At 36.4% G+C, this 21,115-nt stretch overlaps 2 protein-coding genes across 10 annotated transcripts in view; both read right to left on the reverse strand.

The window, feature by feature from the left end:
* Positions 1-2,115: 2,115 nt before the first annotated feature.
* On the reverse strand, positions 2,116-11,458 carry LOC127433056 (AN1-type zinc finger protein 5-like). Of its 6 annotated transcripts, none has more exons than XM_051684684.1 (6): positions 11,304-11,415; positions 8,868-8,989; positions 5,205-5,382; positions 4,862-5,074; positions 2,611-2,739; positions 2,116-2,505 (listed from the first exon to the last, which is right to left on the reverse strand). In XM_051684684.1, the coding sequence occupies exons 2-6, from the start codon at positions 8,910-8,912 to the stop codon at positions 2,357-2,359; spliced, it is 714 nt and encodes a 237-aa protein (XP_051540644.1). In that variant the 5' UTR covers positions 8,913-8,989; positions 11,304-11,415; the 3' UTR covers positions 2,116-2,356. The 6 variants fall into 6 exon arrangements, with proteins under 6 accessions (XP_051540644.1, XP_051540645.1, XP_051540646.1 ...); XM_051684685.1 differs by having other exon boundaries at positions 8,868-8,912; positions 11,304-11,414; XM_051684686.1 differs by lacking the exon at positions 11,304-11,415 and adding an exon at positions 10,902-10,920 and having other exon boundaries at positions 8,868-8,912.
* A 2,889-nt stretch (positions 11,459-14,347) lies between these two features.
* The window catches only part of LOC127433048 (erbin-like), a 125,320-nt gene continuing 118,552 nt past the window's right edge, over positions 14,348-21,115 (reverse strand). For all 4 annotated transcript variants that reach the window (XM_051684670.1, XM_051684668.1, XM_051684669.1 and 1 more), the window contains 2 exons: positions 17,814-17,888; positions 14,348-17,732 (listed from right to left, as the gene is read on the reverse strand). In XM_051684670.1, the coding sequence (XP_051540630.1) occupies positions 17,625-17,732; positions 17,814-17,888 (183 nt within the window). In that variant the 3' untranslated portion in view covers positions 14,348-17,624. The remainder of the gene's footprint in view (positions 17,733-17,813; positions 17,889-21,115) is intronic.

Below are 21,115 nucleotides of genomic sequence, written 5' to 3' on the forward strand. Positions count from 1 at the left end.
GCTGATGTTCTTTGTTGGATTTTCTGTCTTTGTGCTGTTTTACACACGTGCCTTAATATGAAGCTTAATATTAATGTTATGCACAGAAGTGTTGATGTTATTAATTTTCTACATTTTGCACAAAAAAAAATCCAAATTCTGATGTTAAAGGGACCGTTCAACCAAAGAGAAAATTCTGTGGTAGTTGACTCTTACCTTCATGTGTTTCTTATACGGAGCACAAAAGGAGATATTTGAATTTAGATCCTTCTGTCTTTTCAATACAATGGCAGTTGCTTTGGATGAAAATACATTTTCTGTTATTTTGTGTTAATAAATGCAACGTAAGTTTTCTTATAACCAGCAAAGTTTATCCTGTAAAAGCAAGCATCACTAATACTCGTGCAGTGCAGTGTATCTCCTGAAAATTTATGAATGCCAGTTTTAGCCACAGAAAGTGGGGAAAATCATTAGTCAATTTTTGCCCATTGTACAATGCTGCCTGCGAGGAACAGATGCCTTGGTTTAAGGCCCTAAACCCACCCCCACAATAATCGGAGCCTGTAAGGCTGAGTAGCCTGCCAGGAACAACTCAGGACACCTTTCTCCTAACATGAAGTTTCATGAACCCCCCTCCCCCACCAAAAAAAAAAAACACTAATTGCATTATTTTTTTTTAAACAAATATTAATTGCAAAAATTAACACTAAATTCCCCAGCCCTAATGAAAAATGTTATTGTTTTAAATTGTTCATTTTTAAAAAGCCAAAATGATGAAAAGCTTACAGAATAAAATACTAGAAATAAAATTAAGGTTAATACAGTAGTTGGCCTCAATGGATGCTGTGCAGTGATGCACACACAGGCAAGTTCCATTGTAAGTGCCTCACCGTTACCCAGATTTTTTAAGAAAAGGAGAGGTTGAAGTAATTTCTAATGGTACATTCCTTTAATTTAGCAAATTAATATCACAGTAAAAAGGCACAGGACACATTTTAATGATATCTCTGTACATCATTTTATTTACATGGTACAATTTCGCAGTAATGTTGGGTAACAAGATTATATGCGCAATACATATAATAAATATAGTTTGTACAAACTTGCTAAACTAAAATCAAAACAGAACAGATGGTTAGTTGTACTGTGTAAACTTACAAAGCTCTAACCAAACAGTGCTGTGCAGCCAGACCCAAAACATGAAACGGATTTAGCCTCGGATTAAAAAGATGCAATTCATTGAGTAGTCTACTCGTACACATAAACTGACACACAATACTCGAGCATTCTCATAGGCCCGATTCAATGACAAAACAATACCATTTATTCTGACCTGCATTTAAACACAGCATGTAACACAATCCACAATACCCATTGAAAAGATCAATCGCACAAAAACAAAAAAAAAAAGTGAATTATCAAGCAAAAAGGAAAAGAAATAGATTTCTAATTTACTGTCAATTTTATAATAAAATACTAACCATGCAACACACCCATTTAAAAATCCAACTCTTTGAACAGAAGGCCCTGGAACCACGGTTTCATAAATTAGTGCCCCCTTACAATTTAACACTAGAATATGTAAATATCGTAAAATTCACTTAAATGTTTATCATGTGGGAAGAGAATAAATTAACATGTTATTTGCTATTTCTGATTCCATCCATACTTGACAAGGACAGTGTAAGTAGTTGCGCAAATCAGATCGGTAATCATTCTGGTCTGGCTGCGTTAACCCATCCAAACATTATTACTTATTTTCACAGAGTCTGTTCATAGATTAACAAACAAATTCTTAACACAGATTAGTGAAAATAAAACCCAGCATCAATCCAATAGCCTGAAATGATGAAGGCTGATGCACGAGCAGAAAACATAGCTGATTAATGTCGTAAAAGGTTGACTCTAATGGGAGCAGTGAACCCCGAGGAAACTGAAGTGTCCATTTGCTACATGAGCCAGCCATGCACTGTTGCTCGTGTCACACCATCAGAGCGGTAACAGTCTTCGGAGTCCCACGTCATAAGAGACGATCCAAGTGACGCAATCACAACAGACAATAAGCCTTTAACCCAACAATCACATTCAATCAAGTTAAAGCAATTTTTCACTCAGAAAACAGACACTGTCTCTGGCTTTTATACAATCTCTTTTTTTTTTTTCACATCCCTATTTTAACTTGAAGCTCAGTTCTAAGTTTCTTTGAACAGAAATCAAAAAGAAAGGTGGAAACAAAGTGATCGCTCATGCACTGGCTTAGAAACAGGAATTTTTCCCAATACGGTAATTTAAAAAACTAGTCTTTAGAATCACAGGTCAAGCGTGAGTCCTTTTATCCGATCTCTCGCAAAAATCAAGGTGTGGATGAGCGAGAGATTTATATTCTCTGAATCTTATCGGCGACCACGACGGGGTTCTCTTTGCGGATCTTGGCAGCAGCCTCTGCCTTGTAGTCGTAGGGGCAGTTGTGCTTGTCCGAGTAGCGATGAAGTCCACAGAATAGATTCCCACAGCGGCAGTCGAACCCTGACAAACAAGACAACATCTGATTTAGAGCAACGTTGCGGTGACGCATGACCTAGAAACATCACGTGATGGTGTGTTCTCAAGAAGAGACTTGATTTTGCTCACCTGTAAGACCGACCTTCTTGCGGCACATAAAGCATCTGTTTTTCTTGGGTTTGGGGGCTTCTGGCATCTTGGCTTCATTGCTACCATCTGCGCTAGAAGGTGCAGCGGATGCTGTTGGCTGAGTGACAACTGCAAAAGACAAATCCACAAGATTTAGACCTAAATGTAACAAATGGCCCAGACAAAATGGCATCGATTCTATACAAAGATATCCGGTTTACACAAGAATCGTTTTTAAACCGCTTGTTCTTCCATTTCAAAGCGCTTCTAAATCACTCGAAAGCAGGAGCTTGTTTGGGAGTAAAACTGTGATGTGACCCATTGGAGTCATACACAATAGGTGTGGGCAATATGACCAAAATCTTATCACACCGAGTCATTTTACATCACGATAATGATTTTTCATGATATTGTAAAATCTTTCTAGAAAATCAATACAAATTGGTTTAGATATTAAATAACCATATCGTAATGCCTGTTTTTGGATAACCCTGTCAGTGAATTAAATACTTTATCATTTTCTGTTTATTTGGAACTTGACAAAGTAATAAACATTTTTTTTTTTTTAAACTTGGTTTTAAATCAACATGATGACACAAATATTGAGAAGCCTGCTGGACTCGTGCGCACTTGTGTGTTCCAGAGATAGCGTTTGCGAAACACAGATGCGCGTGTCAGATTAGAAGCATATTTAGCCCTTATGAAGTGCAGAACGAGAGATGAATCTCAAAACATGTTTTTTTTAATTCTCAGTCTCATGTGAAGCCCTGCAAACAGATAGATACACAAACAGCACACATGGATATTTACATATTACGATATACACAATATAGCAAAATCTCTATTGATTAACACTTCATATACTGTATATCATCATATCGCCCAGCCCTAATACACAACAAAAACCAGTGATCAGATGTGGATCATAAGTACAGTAACAAAATTATTTGTACTTCGTTAAGTAAATTTGTTGAATTTGTTTACTTTTTGACTGTTTACATTGACTTCTACTTAACTACAGTTTTAGGCCAACACTTTAATTACTTTTGTGACTAAAAGCAAAAAAACGACACCACTGTAAATGTAAACTGTATGTAGCTCGGTATCAGTGATGTCCGGACTTCACCCGAATCGTTTCAGTTGACTCTTTTGATCAATTCAGTTCTTTTGAATAAGTAAAATCTGTTAGAAAAGTGGTCCGAATGATTCGTTTTACGAGTCTATTCACAAATCTGAATCAAAATCACCTGGAACCCTGGACAGTGTGTGTTGCAGCTCCACTGTGCCATTATTTGTGCCATTTACTGGTACTTTGATACTTAAGTGATACCACTATACCTTTTCATCAGCTACTTTAACTTTTACTTGAGTCAGTTTCAATTAAGGTATCTTTAGATTTACTTGACGATTGAGTAATACATATAGGTTTTACCGATTAATCTGTGCCATTCGTTGCTTTTTGGAACTATCAGTTATTGGCAAAAATCTATGCCAATAGTTGCTGACTTTTTTTAAAACTATTATTCCTTCATGTTACCCTGTGGCTGGTGCTGGAGGATTCTACAATTAATACGGGTTGGTTCGACAGTATAACAGCGGCCTCTAGAGGTGTAATAAAAACAAGTTCAAGTTGTCAACATTTTAAAATAAGAGTCTCCAGTGTGTTTCAGGCTTAAAGCCAGAGTATGCTTCGATGGTCTGCATTGCTAATCGCTCCACAGTCCGTGCGGCCCAGATTTTCATGACCCGCAGATGCGTCCTTGTCTTTGCGAATTGTTGCCGCATGCGCCGGCCATTGACTGTACTAAAAGCGTATCACAAAGCAGCTGTAGTGGGCATGCGTCAAAAGCGTTCGTATTCGCTCGCGGTCAGAGTATACTCAAAGGCAACACAGTCGGCCGGGTGCAATCCGATCCCGAACACAGAAAATCTAAGTATACCTTTGTTTAAAAGTCTTGCGTTGTGGACCAAATCTTTTTTTTTTTTTCTGATTATTATTGGGATTTTGGTTGAACAATAAAATGCATCTGGGATTTTAATCATTTTGGACTATTTTTAGCCTCCGTGTCTGTGCTAGGAAAGACTCAAATGTATCATTATATAAATCAATTTTTTAAACTATCAGCCGATTAATCGGTTATCAGCCTTTTTCACCACCTTAGTCATCGGTAGACCTCTAGTCTTGGACTTCTTGATACTAGTTCTACAGGGCAACATGACACTTGCTCATTTCTGAACCAGAAAAACTAACCTGCTTCAGGAAGTTCTACTTTTGGAGAGGTCACCTCCTCTTCACAGGAAATGCTCATCTCCGTCATCTGTTGTGTAACGGGAAGGGCAGCGGCGGCTTTGCTGTTAGGTGACTCAGCAGCACTAGCAGAGGAAGTATTGTTTAGTGTGGCTTCAATGATCTGAATGGCTGAGGCTTCAGAGGTAGCACTACTAGTTACACTGCTGGAACCTGCTGGGAGAGAGAAAATCCTCTAATGAGCCACAATACACAGAACAATTGAGCTTATATATGCATCCGATCATCCGTGAATACATTCAAAGACTGAAACACCACAAGAGAAGGGAGTTTATGGTCACCGTACCCATTGTGCTAATAGGACTGACTCCCCCGTTGTTTTGTCTTGTTAAGTGCTCTTTGTAGCAGATTGAGCACATGCCATTGGTCCTTGGGTTGCCATAGAAACCACAGCCAGTGGCACAGAGCATGGGCACGGGGCTCTGATTGGTCTCCTGGGCCATCTCTCTAAAAGTGGGCGATTCCTAGAGAGGGTAAGTATGGGTAAGTAAAAGGTTCAGAAAATAGCACCCGACGCAAAGCTGCACTACTCTAATAAACATTTAACAAGCGCAAAGACATATACAACCTGTTACCCAACACATGTTATTAAAGCTTTATATTTAGGATTAGGGAATTGAACAAACCCGCAATAAGCACATGTGTGAGCAATGGTAAAGCTAGCTTTAGCAAACGGGTAGGCTAACTGACAAATAAGGTTGTCCGAAGTGATAATTTAAATCTTTTTTTTTGTCCATTTGAGTCCATGTAGATTAAAAAACAATAATAATAATGTAGTGCAATCATCAAGTTAATACACTTTCCTTGCACCTTGAATACATGAGTGTATACAACTTAATCATTCATTTCAATTTACAAACATATTTTTCCATGGTGCAAATTTACCTACACCTGTACAATCGTTTGTGTAGACATTTTCTAAGAACATGTCATGTGATTATGTTTAGTCTACAAAAGGAATCAAATCAACTCAAAGCCATCACTCATGTGCCAAATGCAGCCGAAAACCATTCACACATCTGCCCAAAGTGAGATATGCCACTTATTTTGTCTGTATTCTACCCATTAACACTTTTATACACCCATCTTTCGGTTGTATCAGTGTCATTATAGATTACAATAACAGAGTGTAATCGCCGCATATTATGTCTGTTTGTAGCTTGTTAGCGCCATGAATGTAAGGATAAACATGAAAAAAAACGACACATTATCTATTGCATATATATTACTTTAAATTAGCATCACGTATTTAGAATAGCTTCTTTAACTGATCTTGTATGAATTCGACTCAGAATGAGGCATGAAGCCTTTAACACATTTTCATATCATATCATACATGTTGTACATGATGTCATCGCTCAACTTCATTTTACCTTTGAACAAAAGAACTACGAAGAACTTTTCCATAAGTGTGCTGATCCCTATACACCTCATGACATTTTTGTCTTTAAGCCCAGAGAAAATACCAAAATAACTTTGAACTCATTGAATTGAAAACATGTTTGACATAGTCGAGATGTATTCCTGAATTGTTTAATGTGAATTGCATTTTGAATAATTTAATAGATTTGGGGGGGGGAAATTAGCGTCAGGTCATTGACTGAAATACCACTACTGATTAGCCACATATCAGGAAAAAATGTGGTTATTTGTCTGAAGTGTAAATCCAAAGTCTGCTGTTGGCTTAAGAAGATTTATACACCAAGAACGGCCTGTTACTGCAGACAGCGAATGAGATTATGGCAAACTAAAGACTCGGACGTCTGAACACTGTTTTCTTGGCATCAGTTTGGCATGAGCCTTGTCTTGGCACCAAATCACCTGATTCACACCCCCCAGTCCTCCAAACTCACGCCACAGGCCTTGTGTAGCTGTTTTACAACTTGAGCTCGAATCAAGTAGGTCAAAAACTGTATGACTTTCTGGAACATTCAGTTAATTTTAGTTTGCTTTCTCTTTCAAGTCTTCAGCAGTGGTCAACAAAATGTATATTCTCATCAACAAATCATATGGTGTGAATATGTAACGCTAGGAAGGATGGATTTCAAAGTACAGGTACTTCTAGTACCAACAGTGCCAACTCAATTTGTTACCCACAACAACGACAATGTTGAGCGCACTATGAAAATGACAGTAATTTATGGGAGCGTAGAAATACAATGATTTCTGATTATCATATCATTGAGTTGACCTGTTAATAAGCTGTAAACTAAATTCATTATTGTCTTTTAAACATTCAATCACTTCTAGTTTTTTTTTTTTTTAATTTCTGTTCATTGGAATATAGGATACGGATGTTAAATTCCTGAAAAACTTGAAGCACTGTTTGTCTAATTTGCATATTTGTTCTATTTGTTTTTGTGCTATTGCTTGTAATTCTTATTAATAGGACTGTTAAATATGCCAATTAATTAAACCGAATCAAAATTAATTGCATATCAATATCTGATGAGAGGCTCCCAAATAAACAATTCTTTTTCAAATACGAATCAAATAATATATATAATAAAATGTAGGCCAAATGAATTTAAAATGCAATACATTGAATTATTTTGGGAGAAGAGTAAAAACATTAAGTCACATATTCTTCAAAGCTTGAATTGCTCAGGGGGCCTGGGTATCTCAGCGAGTTAATACGCTGCCTACCACCCCTGGAGTGATGAGTTTGAATCCAGGGTGTGCTGAGTGACTCCAGCCAGGTCACCCAAGCAACTAAACTGGCCCGGTTGCTAGGGAGGGTCACATGGGGTAACCTCCTCATGGTCGCTGTAATGTGGTTCTCACTCTTGGTGGGGCGCATGGTGAATTGTGCGTGGATGCCGTGGAGAACAGCGTGAAGCCTCCACACGCGCTATGTCTGCGTGGTAATGCGCTCCACAAGCCACGTGATAAGATGCGCGGATTTACGGTCTCAGACACAGAGGCAACTGAGATTCGTCCTCCGCCACCCGGATTGAGGCGAGTCACTACACCACCACGAATTGGGAATTTAAAAAAAAAAGCTTGATTTGCTCTGATGGTAAGAAAATATTTACTCTTATGGAATTTACATACAGGTCAGGGGTAATTGCGTTGAATTTTTTTTAAGTGTTATTTTTCCCAAAATGATTCCCAATCAATGTGTTGAATCAACAGCCCTTTTTATTACTGCTGACTTGAAAAAACAGCCAATGTTTATGAAACAGATACAGATAGTATTCCGAAGACATCACGACAGCGGAGTCACTATATTGTGAGGGGACAGAGATCAAAATGGGTTGTCTGGCAGTACAGTGGGAGAAAATAGTACTGAATACTGTATAAAATGTATTGTACAATAAATGACTGTATTGTAATATTTAAAGTTTGGAACAAAATATAAGACGACTGATATACTGGTTTTACGATAGTTGCTTCCCCAAACAATCTGTTATCGCAAAAAAATCTACGCAGATAGTTGTGATAGTATAAATAAAAATAAAAAAAAAAAAAAAAAAGTTATTACTCCTCTGTGGCTGGCCCTTGAAGGTTCTACAGTGTAACTGCAGCCACAAGAGCTGAAATAAAAACGATCACCGACTCTACATGGAAGGGGTCCAAATCGAATTTTAATCATTTTTTGTCTGGTTATTCTTGGGATTTTGGTTAAACAAATGCATCTGAGATTTTATACATTTGGACTCTTGATGCCTCTGTGTCTGTACCTGTCATAGTAAGCAAAGATCAAGACATTTTTTTAAACATTCAATAAATCGATTTTAAAAACTATCGGCCAAATAATCGGTTATCTGCCTTTTCCACCAGCTTAGTTATCGATCTGCAAAATCGGTCGACCTCTAGTATAAACTAAAGTTTATATCATATAAAGCCTATCTTTATTTAAACAGTACATAAAGCTTTACACACATCTTTAAGGAGAAACATTGCGGTATTATTTAATACTTGCTGTTTGTTGTTGTTGGTAACATACCTTTGTGGTGGCAATAATGCGGTCGTCTTGATTGTTCTTTCCCATCTGTAAACGATTAACGTCCAGCACCCATCCACAAATGAAATAATATATTGCTTCAGAGACTTGAATGTCTTTCCTAACTAGTGTAAGCACCAACAGTGGGCATGAAGTATTGAGGATATCACAGCACATTGGTAATATCAAAACCACAAGTGTTATCTTAGAAGTTGGATCCAATTAACAACTTCTCATAACTTCGTGAAATATTATCCAATGTTTCCATGTACACTATAATGTTTTTCGCAGTGAGTGTTTTCAATTTCTTTATTCCACTGCTACCTGAGGAACGCAGGGCTTTGCTTGATGTTCATGGCCAGTTTGATGACGTAATCGAATACTATCTATATTCGAATGCCATTGTCTTCACTTAACTTTTTTTTTTTTTTTTTTTAAAGAAAATGTTGCTCGGATATTAAAATTAGCTTTGAGAATTGTGCAATTTAACTTTGATATTGACTACTGAAGCTTTAGTATCTTTACAACCTGACCAGACAGATAAAGTATCAATGTGTTGCTTTGATCAGTAAACTGATAAGCAGTACCTACAGACCACTCACTTACAAGTCATCACATGGTGTATTTATGTGATTTGATCAGGACTAGCAATGACATTAATCATGGCAGGGTTGTGAAATCTAGGATGTGTAGGTGAGAACAGCTGGTCAATGCTGTTCGACTACTGGCCGATTACACCAACAAACACGATCCACATCCAGCTGCGTCCAGCACTGAACTGCAATGCAACTGAAATCCGTTAAGTGAGATATCTGCGAGGGGCCCGCAGATTCAGGGGGCCTCTTGTCTCCATGTAAACAAGACTGCAGCTTTTCACCTGCGCCTTTTCTTGAAAGACGCGTCAGAGGTTTTCCCCGGAAAAACCCCACCACATGACCCACGTCACGAGCGTGCGCGCTTTCTGCTCCATACACACACTCTCACGTGGACAATGGGGATTCGTTTTCGCCGTCACGAGGGTGCAATGTGACATGCTGATCTGAACAGCAGTGTGTCCTTACTAATAATACCCCGATCTTCCTGACCTGCCACAATTACGTCATGGGTTTCTAGTGGGAGCGTGTTGGCGTAGCGCCCCCCTCTTCCTGTGTATGGGCTCTGAAACGGGTGTATATGTTTTGATAAAGCCAAAAATGGCAATGACCCTGTGTGTCGAAACGGGGCTGTTTTTTCTCTCGCAGTCTATTCCTCTTAGTGCGTGTTTGTATTGTCCATGCCCATTTATATGTCTGGATAAAACGTACATATCTTTTGGACTTCATGCTAAACAAGAGAGCAAAGTGAAACAGCAGTGAACCACATGGTGAAAGAATAAACAAACTCCACAAAATCAGAAAACAACAGATGCTCAAACTAGCTAAAACTGCTAGCATGCTCCATATGTCTCGTTATACCACGAAACGATGCATTTTACACCCTATGCAAAAGGCTAACAATTGCCTTTATACTGTAACTAAATGCACTGTGTATGCGTTATGTGTGTGTTTTATAGATAAAGCAGTGTTTGAGGCCTTATCGCGAAATCCACCGAGTCATGCTAACACTAGCATCACGGCTAACAATCACACTCATAAACAACCTCTATTGCGCTATATCTCGTCGGCGTCTTCAGCTTTAGGGGTTGTGGTAGTGAATGTGTGTAGATGGATGGTAATATCGTTGTTTATCTGGTTTATATTTGGGTCAGAGTAAATGATTTGCGCTCTCCTTTGTTTCAAGCACAAACCGCGGTGATAAAAAACAACGATTCACCAGCACTAAACCAATTCCAAGCAAATACTTGGAAATATACAACATCAACTATAGACAACCGGAGAAAACTGTTTTCAATATGAACTATGTTTATCCATTCAGCTCGATGATAAAGGACATTTGCTATGTCAAGATCTAGACATCAAACTGCCCATAATAAAACGGGAAACTTTTAACAGAAGCTAAAATACTCGAATAATACATAGAACAGACCAGTCATTTCACCTAAATGAACACTCAGAGACGTTAAATGAAGACAAATGTTCTTGTTTTTCATCCCTATCATCCTGAAGGCAAAGAGAATCAAACAGCAAGTATCAATCATGAGTGTGTAAACACCAACCTGGTGTTTTTAAACACATTTCAGTATTCAATTAGAAAGAAACAACGGGCTAACATGCTAACATCAGCTATCAACCTTATCTGGTTACTTTCTCCACAAGTTCATCCGTTTAATTCAACAACTGAGCATTTATTTAGCCATATTCGGACTCTTAAGTCTAGAAATAGGGTTAATATATGTTATACATAATTAATCAGAAAACAATCGCTCTTTTGATCGCTATGTTGGCACGAGCGTTCAAAATGGGGGAAAAAAAACAGCAACATTAAAGTAGTTTTACTTGCCTTATGTGTGTAAAAAGAGAAGCTCCCAGAATAAACTACAGATTAAACCCTCGTCTGTGCTGTTAGTCCGATGAGGTGTGTGCGTTTCGGTGTGTGTGTGTTTTTCTTTCTGGCTGCTGTTTGTTGGTTTTCTTTAAAAAGAGGCGTGTCGTTACGGTGATTGACACGTCCACTGGGCGGGGCTAACTGCACCAGTCATTACAAGTCTACTGTACAAAAACAACCTTCTGCTCTGAGGCAACAGATCTAGTGCAATCTTTTTAAACATACAATACTAAAATAAAAATAATACAAAAGTGTTGTTACCTATGATTTGGGGGAGTTATTAATGAGTAAATTGTTAAAGTTTATCCTGAATTAGTGATTGTTTCTCGATGAATCAGGGCAGAAAAGTGCAAGTCAATTAACTTAAGAGACAAGTGTGTAATTTTTCTAGTTACTTCTAAACAGTGGTAGAAAGAGTACTGATTTCTTTTTACTTAAGTAAAAGTACTGCTACTGGAGAAATAATTCACTTAAGTAGAAGTACTGAGAAATATTGTTACTCAAGTAAGAGTAAATAAGTAGTTTGCTGATAATTACGTTACAATTTACTTTATGAAAATTATATTATATATAGTGAATTCGCTTCCATTTTTAGAACACATTTTTGTCCTTGAAAGGATGATGCATTAAATTGATAAAAAAATACGGTCAAACTCAATTGCAATTATTACGGTTTGAAATAATTGTTTTAAGTGGTATTTATTCCATTTTTTCTTTACCCATGATGGCAAACATATACTGTGTCACCTGTTCCTTACACAAGCATTCAAAGTACCAAGAAAATGTTTTATTAGAACAATTGGAAATGGTTGCAATACTATGTGGAAATCACAGTACAGTGGGGTTTTTCCCCATTTGCTGAGCAGTATTGGGTAAGTTCCTCTAAAAAAAGTAATTAATTATTAACTACTAATTACATCTTCTACAGTGTAATTAGATTACTGTACTAATTACTCTGTCTGAAAAATAACTGCATTACTTATTACTTTCTAAACCCCTTATCAACCTCGACCAGATGAAAAATACAAGGATAAACATGAAACTGTTCTTTTAATTCTCTCAAATAAATAATATAAAATCTAATAAATTATTCATGAACTGGCCAAAGAATTTAAGGGGGGCAGCGTTAAATTAGAAAACATATATTTTAACATTAGACGTTAAACTTCAATTTTAAATTCACTATTGTTTTATATAGAATTGTTCTATAGTCTATACAGTATTTAACACAATTACATCAGAAGTAACTACTTAAATTACTGAAAAATTAAGAGTAATCCCTTTACTTTTTTGATGAAAAAGTAATTTAAATACAGTAATTAATTACTCAGTAATGCATTACACCCAACACTGTTGCTGAGGTATTGAGTTTTTACAAGTTGCTTTTCACTTGCAAGTCAAATTTTGGTTTTAAAAATAGGTAAAAAAAATTTCTCCTGAAATTCTATTTTCTCCTTTTATGAAGGCCCATGCTTTACTGTTTTGAAAAAATAATCTCTAACCAGGATAGAGAGGTAAGTTGATGGCCAGGTGCACAATAAAAAGACAAGTAAATCACAGTCTCTAGTTTGAGAAACAGACTCCTCACAGGTCCCAAACTAGCAGCTTCTAAATGCCAAAGACCTGCATTGCTGCAAGAAGATTCTTGGACAAACGTCGTCTGTGCGCGCGATGGTGCGAGGAATCGGATGGCAGGAAAAAAAATAATGTTCAGTGAAAAGTCAAAAGAAGATTGCAATGTATGTAATTGTAACTATATAAGATATTATTAATAAAACATGGGAACTTGTTGCATGGGCATTTTTTGCCCCCATATTTTGAATTTCGGGTACATTTTTATCAATTCCGGAGGCATTTTTGCACCGAGTCCCCGTTAAATTCGGACACTATTGGAACTGTATCTTTCTAAGGTATTTAAAATGTTTGTTTTAGACATACACCAAACAGCAACAACTTTAAAAACCACCTGCCTAATATTGTGTAGGTCCCCCTCGTGCCGCCAAAACAGCGCCAACCCGCATCTCAGAATAACATTCAGAGATGCCATTCTTCTCACCACAATTGTACAGAGCGGTCATCTGAGTTACCGTAGACTTTGTCAGTTTGAACCGGTCTAGCCATTCTCTGTTGACCGCTCTCATCAACAAGGTGTTGCCATCCACAGAACTGCCGCTCACTGGATGTTTTTTGTTTTTGGCACCATTCGGAGTAAATTCTAGAGACTGTTGTGTGTGAAAATCCCAGGAGATCAGCAGTTACAGAAATACTCAAACCAGCTAATCTGACACCAACAATCATCCATACGATTATCTAATCAGCCAATTGTTTGGCAGCAGTGAAGTGCATAAATCATGCAGATACGGGTCAGAAGCTTCAGTTATGTTCACATCAACCAACAGAATGGGGAAAATATGTGATCTCAGTGATTTGGACCGTGGCATATAACTTATGCTAATTAGAGTGTTACTGTCTTGTTGCTTTTATTTATGCTGTTGGTTGTTGTCACTTTAATTTATTTGTCATGTAATTCATAGCTCATCTTTTTACTCAATGATGTGTTTGATGATTGTCACCATCACTGTGATTTGCGTGTAAAGTGTTGAGACCCATGCGTGTTTCCTTGACAAGCTTAAATATGAATATAAGAGAGATCAGACGTTGGTCTCTGATCATCAACTGCCCATTTACAGTCAAATGGAACTAATTTACCTCTGACAATGGGATGGCCCTAACTACATCTATGGTTTTCAAAAATATTAAATGTTAAAATTTAAGTAACTGAACTTCTATATTCAGTTTCAATTGAATTACAACTACGTTGACTAAAGTAAGAAACTCAAGTTTACTTTAAAAGACATCAAGCTTATTTAACAAGTTATATTGATTTAAGTCAACTTTGTTCATTTTAAACAACTTTCACTCTTATGTGTTGACACAAAAATTCTAAAGCAGCACGAATACTAAGTTGAAACAACAAGAGTTTTTACAGTGTATCTATCTATCTGTCAATTATTACTTTTTATTAATATTTATAAATATACTTACAACTGAGATAAGTTGTAAACAGGGCAACAATGACAAGAAAGATTTGAGTGTGGATGACTCTTAATTTCAAAATAACCGTGGCTGTTTTGAAACCATTTACATGCTGTATTTCAGCCCCTGGATATATATAGAGGAATCTGATACTAGACAGACTTTTACTCTTTACATGAAAGAACAACTGCTTTCTGGTCTTCTCAGTGAATTCAAATAAAGCAACTTATCTGTAACCCAACAATATACTCTGTATGGGAAGGCTTGATGACATTTTCATATAAGGCACTTCCTCTTGGATCTAATCTAAGCATTGTAATTGCTTTATCAGTGAACAAAGTAGTTGTCTATGAGTTAAAACTTGTAACAGCAATGATTAAAGAAGCTAAATCAAATGAAAACCTATTTGTTATTTACTTTTGAGTGATCTAATGTCACTTCTTTGCTACAAATGGACTGAAATTTTCTATGGGTTTATGACAAATATCTCTCATTTGTTAAAAATGTAATTAATGGATGCGAGGTAAATGGCAAAATCACACCTGAAGATGTATTTTCATCATTGCTGATGGTCTTATAAGGTTCTTCACTTATTTGAATGTGACCAATTTTAATATATGCACCCAAAATGAAAACGTCTTGAAGGAAGAGCAAACACCGTTTTGAAAGAACATTAGTCGATTTATTCTTTCCACTGGACACCATGGAAAGCCAAATTATTTACAAAATCTGGAATGTTGAATAAATGCATACCAATCATCTTAATAGTAGCTGTTTCCAGAGAAACCTTTGACAGAGCTTTACTGCTTCTGTGAGGCAAATTATTGCTGCTTTTTAAAATGTAACCACTAATGCCATGAATAAATCATAAACTTTTTAAAAAAGTATTTACATTTCGATTAGTAATCTCTAAAAGTCAAAGTAAAGAGTACTGAATAAATTAAAAAAAATAAAAATGTGGGACAGTAAATAAAAACAATGTTTAAGTTGATAAAAGTAAAATTAGGTTTTAGTCACTGTTTGTTATTACTTATTTAAAATATCTAATAGACAAAATAAAAAGTGACAGTCAAGGGGATTTACGCCAGACTGATTCATAAGAAATGGAAGTAACAGTGCCCACAATGAACATTGTGACAACAGAATTATTCAATTATTCAAATGGAATTTTTATGAAATTAAAAAAATTTGCAACTCATAAGAAATGTTGACTGACAGCTTAAAAACATTCTTTGGGGGCAGTGTGTCAATGCAAATGTATATTATGCAAAAAAAACCAAAAAAAACAACGGGAAATCATTAAAATAAATTTAGAAACAACTGAAGTCTTGAGTTCTAAAAAAGGTGACAGTGCTCTTTTCACATCAATATACAGTAAATTATGTATTTGTCACATTATCAGTTTGTTAATTTGATTACTTTGATTAATTTAGCATTCTTCTCTACCGAAGAAAACAGTGACGAACATAGTAGGGACTTCATGCAAATAATTTGCGCAGTACAACAATTAACAGTTGGTCATTCTCCTTGTGTGAAGTCGACATGGCAGAACAAAAAACAAAAACACTTTCATGGCCTTAAAACTTGACTACTTCATCAAATACAAATATTACGTAATTAATGTTTTACAAAGCTTTGTAGCTTTCACGAATCTCTTTGCTTTTGAGAAAGTTGATGTATTTGTATCCACATACATTGGTGAAAATAATCCTCATAGGGTTTTTGCAAACAGCAATGCAATCGCTAATGGAAAGGGATGTGATGAGATATTCATTCGCACATTATTCTGACTTACAAACTTTTTTTATGTTTACAAAAAAAAAAAAAATCTGGAATGCCACTTCCTTTGTGTTAATTTTTAAAAGATTTACAATATAAAATGTTTATCAATCGAGAAATACTAAATGTGTTTTCTTTATTTGTATAAAAACGCAATGTTCATCCTATGAGTGGAATAAAACGACTCTCTATTGCTCTTTCGACCACTGTGTCATACGTCAGCCCAATAAGGCCAATGAATATGCGGCGTGGATTTGTGAGTATTGCTCTGGGTCGAACCCATTCAGAGAGTTCAGGGTCATATGGCACTTGTCTTGACATGCCGTTTTCTCAGCCCTCTTCAAAACCTCCTAAACAGAAACGTTCATGACAGCGATGCAGGTCGAACGTTAAAATATTTTCATAAGAGAATAAAATGTTACGTCTACAATCTTCTTCACAGAATAGAAAACTGTTCAAACAGAAATAATAATACGAAAAAAACTTTTGAGTGTGAGTGCTAGGAGTGACTTGGATTCTTTTTTGTGGACTTTCGAATCGTGCCGAGCCAGACTGCTATGAGGAAATAATTCCAGGCAGAGTTCTGTTCATGTACGTGCCGTTTACACCAGCAGTTCCGTGCCGCCCAGTCATAGTGTCCCAACATGCTTTGGTTAAGCTAGCTTGGACCACTTTCTGATCCCATATGTGTTGAAGTTTCTTCTCTTTCGGAATCCTCACTGAAGTTCTTCACGTTCCCATCCATGTTTCACGTACAGGGAGCATCTCAGCGTATCCTTACTGGTGGGCTAAAGTCTGTGTCTTCCACTTTGGTTCAGTGGAAGTTTGTGAAAACAGAGGAAGAGACTCTTGTTTCACTGGAGGGAGATTCCAGATCAAGTTGGTTGCATTAAACAGTGGATGACACTGGAGATAGTTCTTCACAACGTTAATCAACCCAGTGAGAAAAGTGACCATCATGCCAACAAATACAGATTTCACATCAAATTCAGCTTCGCTCACCTCAGTTCTACATTCATTTCCACAGTAAGCACGTAGCATTGTCTTCTAGCTCAAAATCTCACACAGGTCATTAAAAAGTGGTTTTAAAAATGTCTTTGAAATAAAAACAAAAAACAAAAACAAGACATTATGGAGAGCCCTGCCCTCAAAAGGTCAGCTACAACTAATGTTCCACTAGAACTCTATGCAGGTGATTTCATAAAAAAAGGCAATTCAAAAACTATAACAAAAAAAGCACAGGTTTTCATTACGGTTGGACTACACCAACAGGTGATTACACAGTGCAGGCGTATATCATTAAGACGCATGCTGTTCGTCTCCCACTTGACGCAGTGGTTTTGCCCCTTTTCACAGACGATTACGCACTGTCCCGTTTAAATCAGTTCAGATCGACTATGTAAAGCACTGGCTCCTCTGCGTACAAAAATAAGACAGTGAACATTCATTCTGAGCAGGTCTCTATGCTGCCATCTCTCGGATGATGATCAGGTCGACGGTGCTGGGGAAGGTCTTCAGAAGGGACACCGCGTTTCCGTGATCGATGTTGACAAAGCTGTATCCGTTTGCCTGCAGAGTGGAAGTTTACAAAGTTAGTTAAGGTATGTGGAAGGACAAAGGTGAGGAGATGATGTGTTGGATGGGTATTACCTGGATGATTTTGTCTCCAGGTTGCAGGAGTTTTGAAGCAGGTCCCTCTGTCTGAACCCTTGTCACAAATATGCCCTGAAGAAATAGTGCAACAAAATGAGCTTTTGTTGAGTATTTATATGGCTGATTTATTAATAGAATACATTATTAGTTTTTGCTGTGGTATTGTCTAGCAAAAGTTTCGTATTTCCAGGTGAAGGAGGACAAGTCTCAGTTGCCTACGCTTCTGAGACTGTCAATCCACGCATTTTATCACGTGGCTCATTGTGCATGACACCGCGGAGACTCCGAATGTGGAGGAGAGAGAGAACCACTAATCGCGACCATGAGGAGGTTACCCCATGTGACTCTACCCTCTCTAGAAACCGGGCCAATTTGGTTGCTTAGGAGACCTGGCTGGAGTCACTCAGCACACCCTGGATTAGAACTTGCGACTCCAGGGGTGGTAGTCAGCGTCTTTACTCACTGAGCTACCCAGGCCCCCAATTTTTGTTTAACTTGGTATATTCCTTTAACAAATAAAACTGAACTGAACTAAAACAGCTTGATAGAATGTAGATTAGTAAAGGTCTGGAAACGGGTCACAATATATAATCACATTACTTTAAAAAATTATCTTGCTTGGCTTGCACAAAGGATTTCAACTATGTTTGTTTTAAAGGGATTCACCCAAAAATAAAAATTCTGTCATCATTTACACACCCTCATTTTCAGTGTTGGGAAAGCTACTTTGAAACCAGTTTTTAGTTTTAGTCATAGTTTAGTCTTTTGATGAAAATGTCCTTAAATTGAGTCAATATTTCATCTTGCATGTTAATTAATTTTAGTCAGTTTATGTTGACTAAAATGGCATACAATTTTAGCCAACGAAAATAACGTTTTATTTGGTGATGTGACAAAAATGACAAAAATGTGTCAAATTGTAACTGACCAAACTTTAATCAAATATTCAAATTTCGAAAAAAATGTTAACATTTTCTTAACTTAAACATGCATCAAACATATAAAAGATAGCCTACTACATACACAATACTGTACAACTGCCCTTGTTGTGAAAACCTGAGCATGTGAACACTGAAGTTTTAGCTACTATTTAAAGGTGCACTCAGTATTTTGTCCCCATTAAAAAAGTTTGAATTTTGAAACATTTGTATGAAATCATGACCACTCACATGAGATGAGGACTCCAGTCATATCAGTAACCTTAAAAAAGCTGTTTTATACTACATGGGGCAGGGACGCCTTCATGGGGGTTGTCATTTTACAATCACATGACCAGATGAATAGTACTCACTTAATCTCAGTAACTGTCATGTTATTGGACATTTTTAGTCTTGGATTAAATTAATCATGGTTGAACGTGAATAGTGAATTCCTACAATGGCATCTGTAACTGAAAACTATTGATTTTGAATGATGCTGCATCCACACCACTAGGTGTCACTGTAAGTCCAAGATGACACGAGCAAAAAGTTACTGAGTACAACTTTAAGAGTTAGCCTACTGTATTCTTAATTCCTCATGCTTTAGAGACTGCTTATCATTTTTGGGATATTACATTGCATGTAGCACTTTTTTTTAATGGAAACAGCTTATTCACAATGCAAGATACGCATATTATGACTAGCGTGTAATTTAGTTCATATTCACCTGTTCATTCGCTCCATTGTCTGTGCAAATGTAAGTTGTAATATTACACATACACTACCGGTCAAAAGTTGAAACACTTGACTGAAATGTTTCTCATGATCTTAAAAATCTTTTGATCTGAAGGCGTATGTTTAAATGTTTGAAATTAGTTTTGTAGACAAAAATATAATTGGGCCACCATATTAATTTATTTCATTACAAAACTAAAATTGTATTAAATTTTTTTTTTTCATATTTTTTTTTTCAAATTGATGACTTGGACCAAATAATAAAGAAAAGCAGCCACTAAGTGCCCAGCAAATAGATGGGAACTCCATCAATACTGTTTAAAAAGCATCCCAGTGTGATACCTCAAGAAGTTGGTTGAGAAAATGTCAAGAGTACATGTCTGCAAATTCTAGGCAAAGGGTGACTACTTTGAAGATGCTAAAATATAACACAGTTTTGATTTATTTTGGATTTTGTTTAGTCACAACATAATTCCCATAGTTCCATTTATTTTATTCCATAGTTTTGATGACTGTACTACTATTCTAAAATGTGAAAAAAAAAATATAATAATGAATAAGTGTTTCAAAAATTTTGACCGGTACTGTATGTTTTGGATATCGTGATTAATCTCATGTATAAATAGGATGCGTTTGATTGAGGTAATTATCCTGTTTTAAAGCGGTTCATTTTGCCGGTGGTCAGCACGTTTAACTCGAGCAGCTCAAGCAGGAAAATCTCTGACATACTGGATTAATAGATGAGATGAACCATATCTAATATCATCTTCTATTAACAGATGCTTCTCTAGATGTTTCTTCTTGTTTAAATCTTGTACCATTCATAACTTGCAGTATAGTTTTTTTCGTCATATTTTCATCTACAGTATGCATTAATAACATTTTTAACCATCATCATGATGTGTCTTCTTCGTCTCTTATTCGTTATCGTTGACAAAATCAAAAAAGTCAATGAATGTTTTCGTCAGTGATTTCATTGACGAGATTACCAAACTACAGTCAAGCTACAGTTTTAAAAAAAGTAGTTAGTTACACTACAAGTTACTAAGTGGCTATCTACATTGAAGCTATTTAAAGAAGAAAATATTTTCGATATATAAGTACTGGAAGATATTTTTTAATTCTGCAATCAGAAATAATATCGCCAGATAGTTATATATTAAGGGTGACATTGTCTTACAAAAATGTACCATGATTTTACTACAGTAACTATATTTTAACCATGATATTTGTAGGACACCCAAATAACCACAAAATTACAAAATGAACCGTGGTTACTACAGTGATGATTACTACAATTTAACTATAGTAAAACCATGGTTACTTTACGTATACTGCAGTATTACTGTAGTACAACCATGGTTAATTGTATCAACTGTAATTGTTCCCCCCAATTGTAATTAAGGGTTAAACCAGTAGGGTGACAACATAAAATTGAACTTTATTTCCTACTAATAACCAACCACTAATAAACTAGAAAAAACTGTTTATTTAAGTGACTTGAAATATAGTAATAAACAGCACCAATTAACTAAATATTTTGCTTCAAAAATGAAGGCAAAGTCCCTTTGAGGCTGCACAGGGCTCAAGTGAATCAGTGAATCATTTACGTGAACATTTACTAATGATGTAAACCGTATATGC

Source organism: Myxocyprinus asiaticus, chromosome 42 (genome assembly GCF_019703515.2).
Source record: "Myxocyprinus asiaticus isolate MX2 ecotype Aquarium Trade chromosome 42, UBuf_Myxa_2, whole genome shotgun sequence".
Classification (NCBI taxonomy): Eukaryota; Metazoa; Chordata; class Actinopteri; order Cypriniformes; family Catostomidae; genus Myxocyprinus; species Myxocyprinus asiaticus.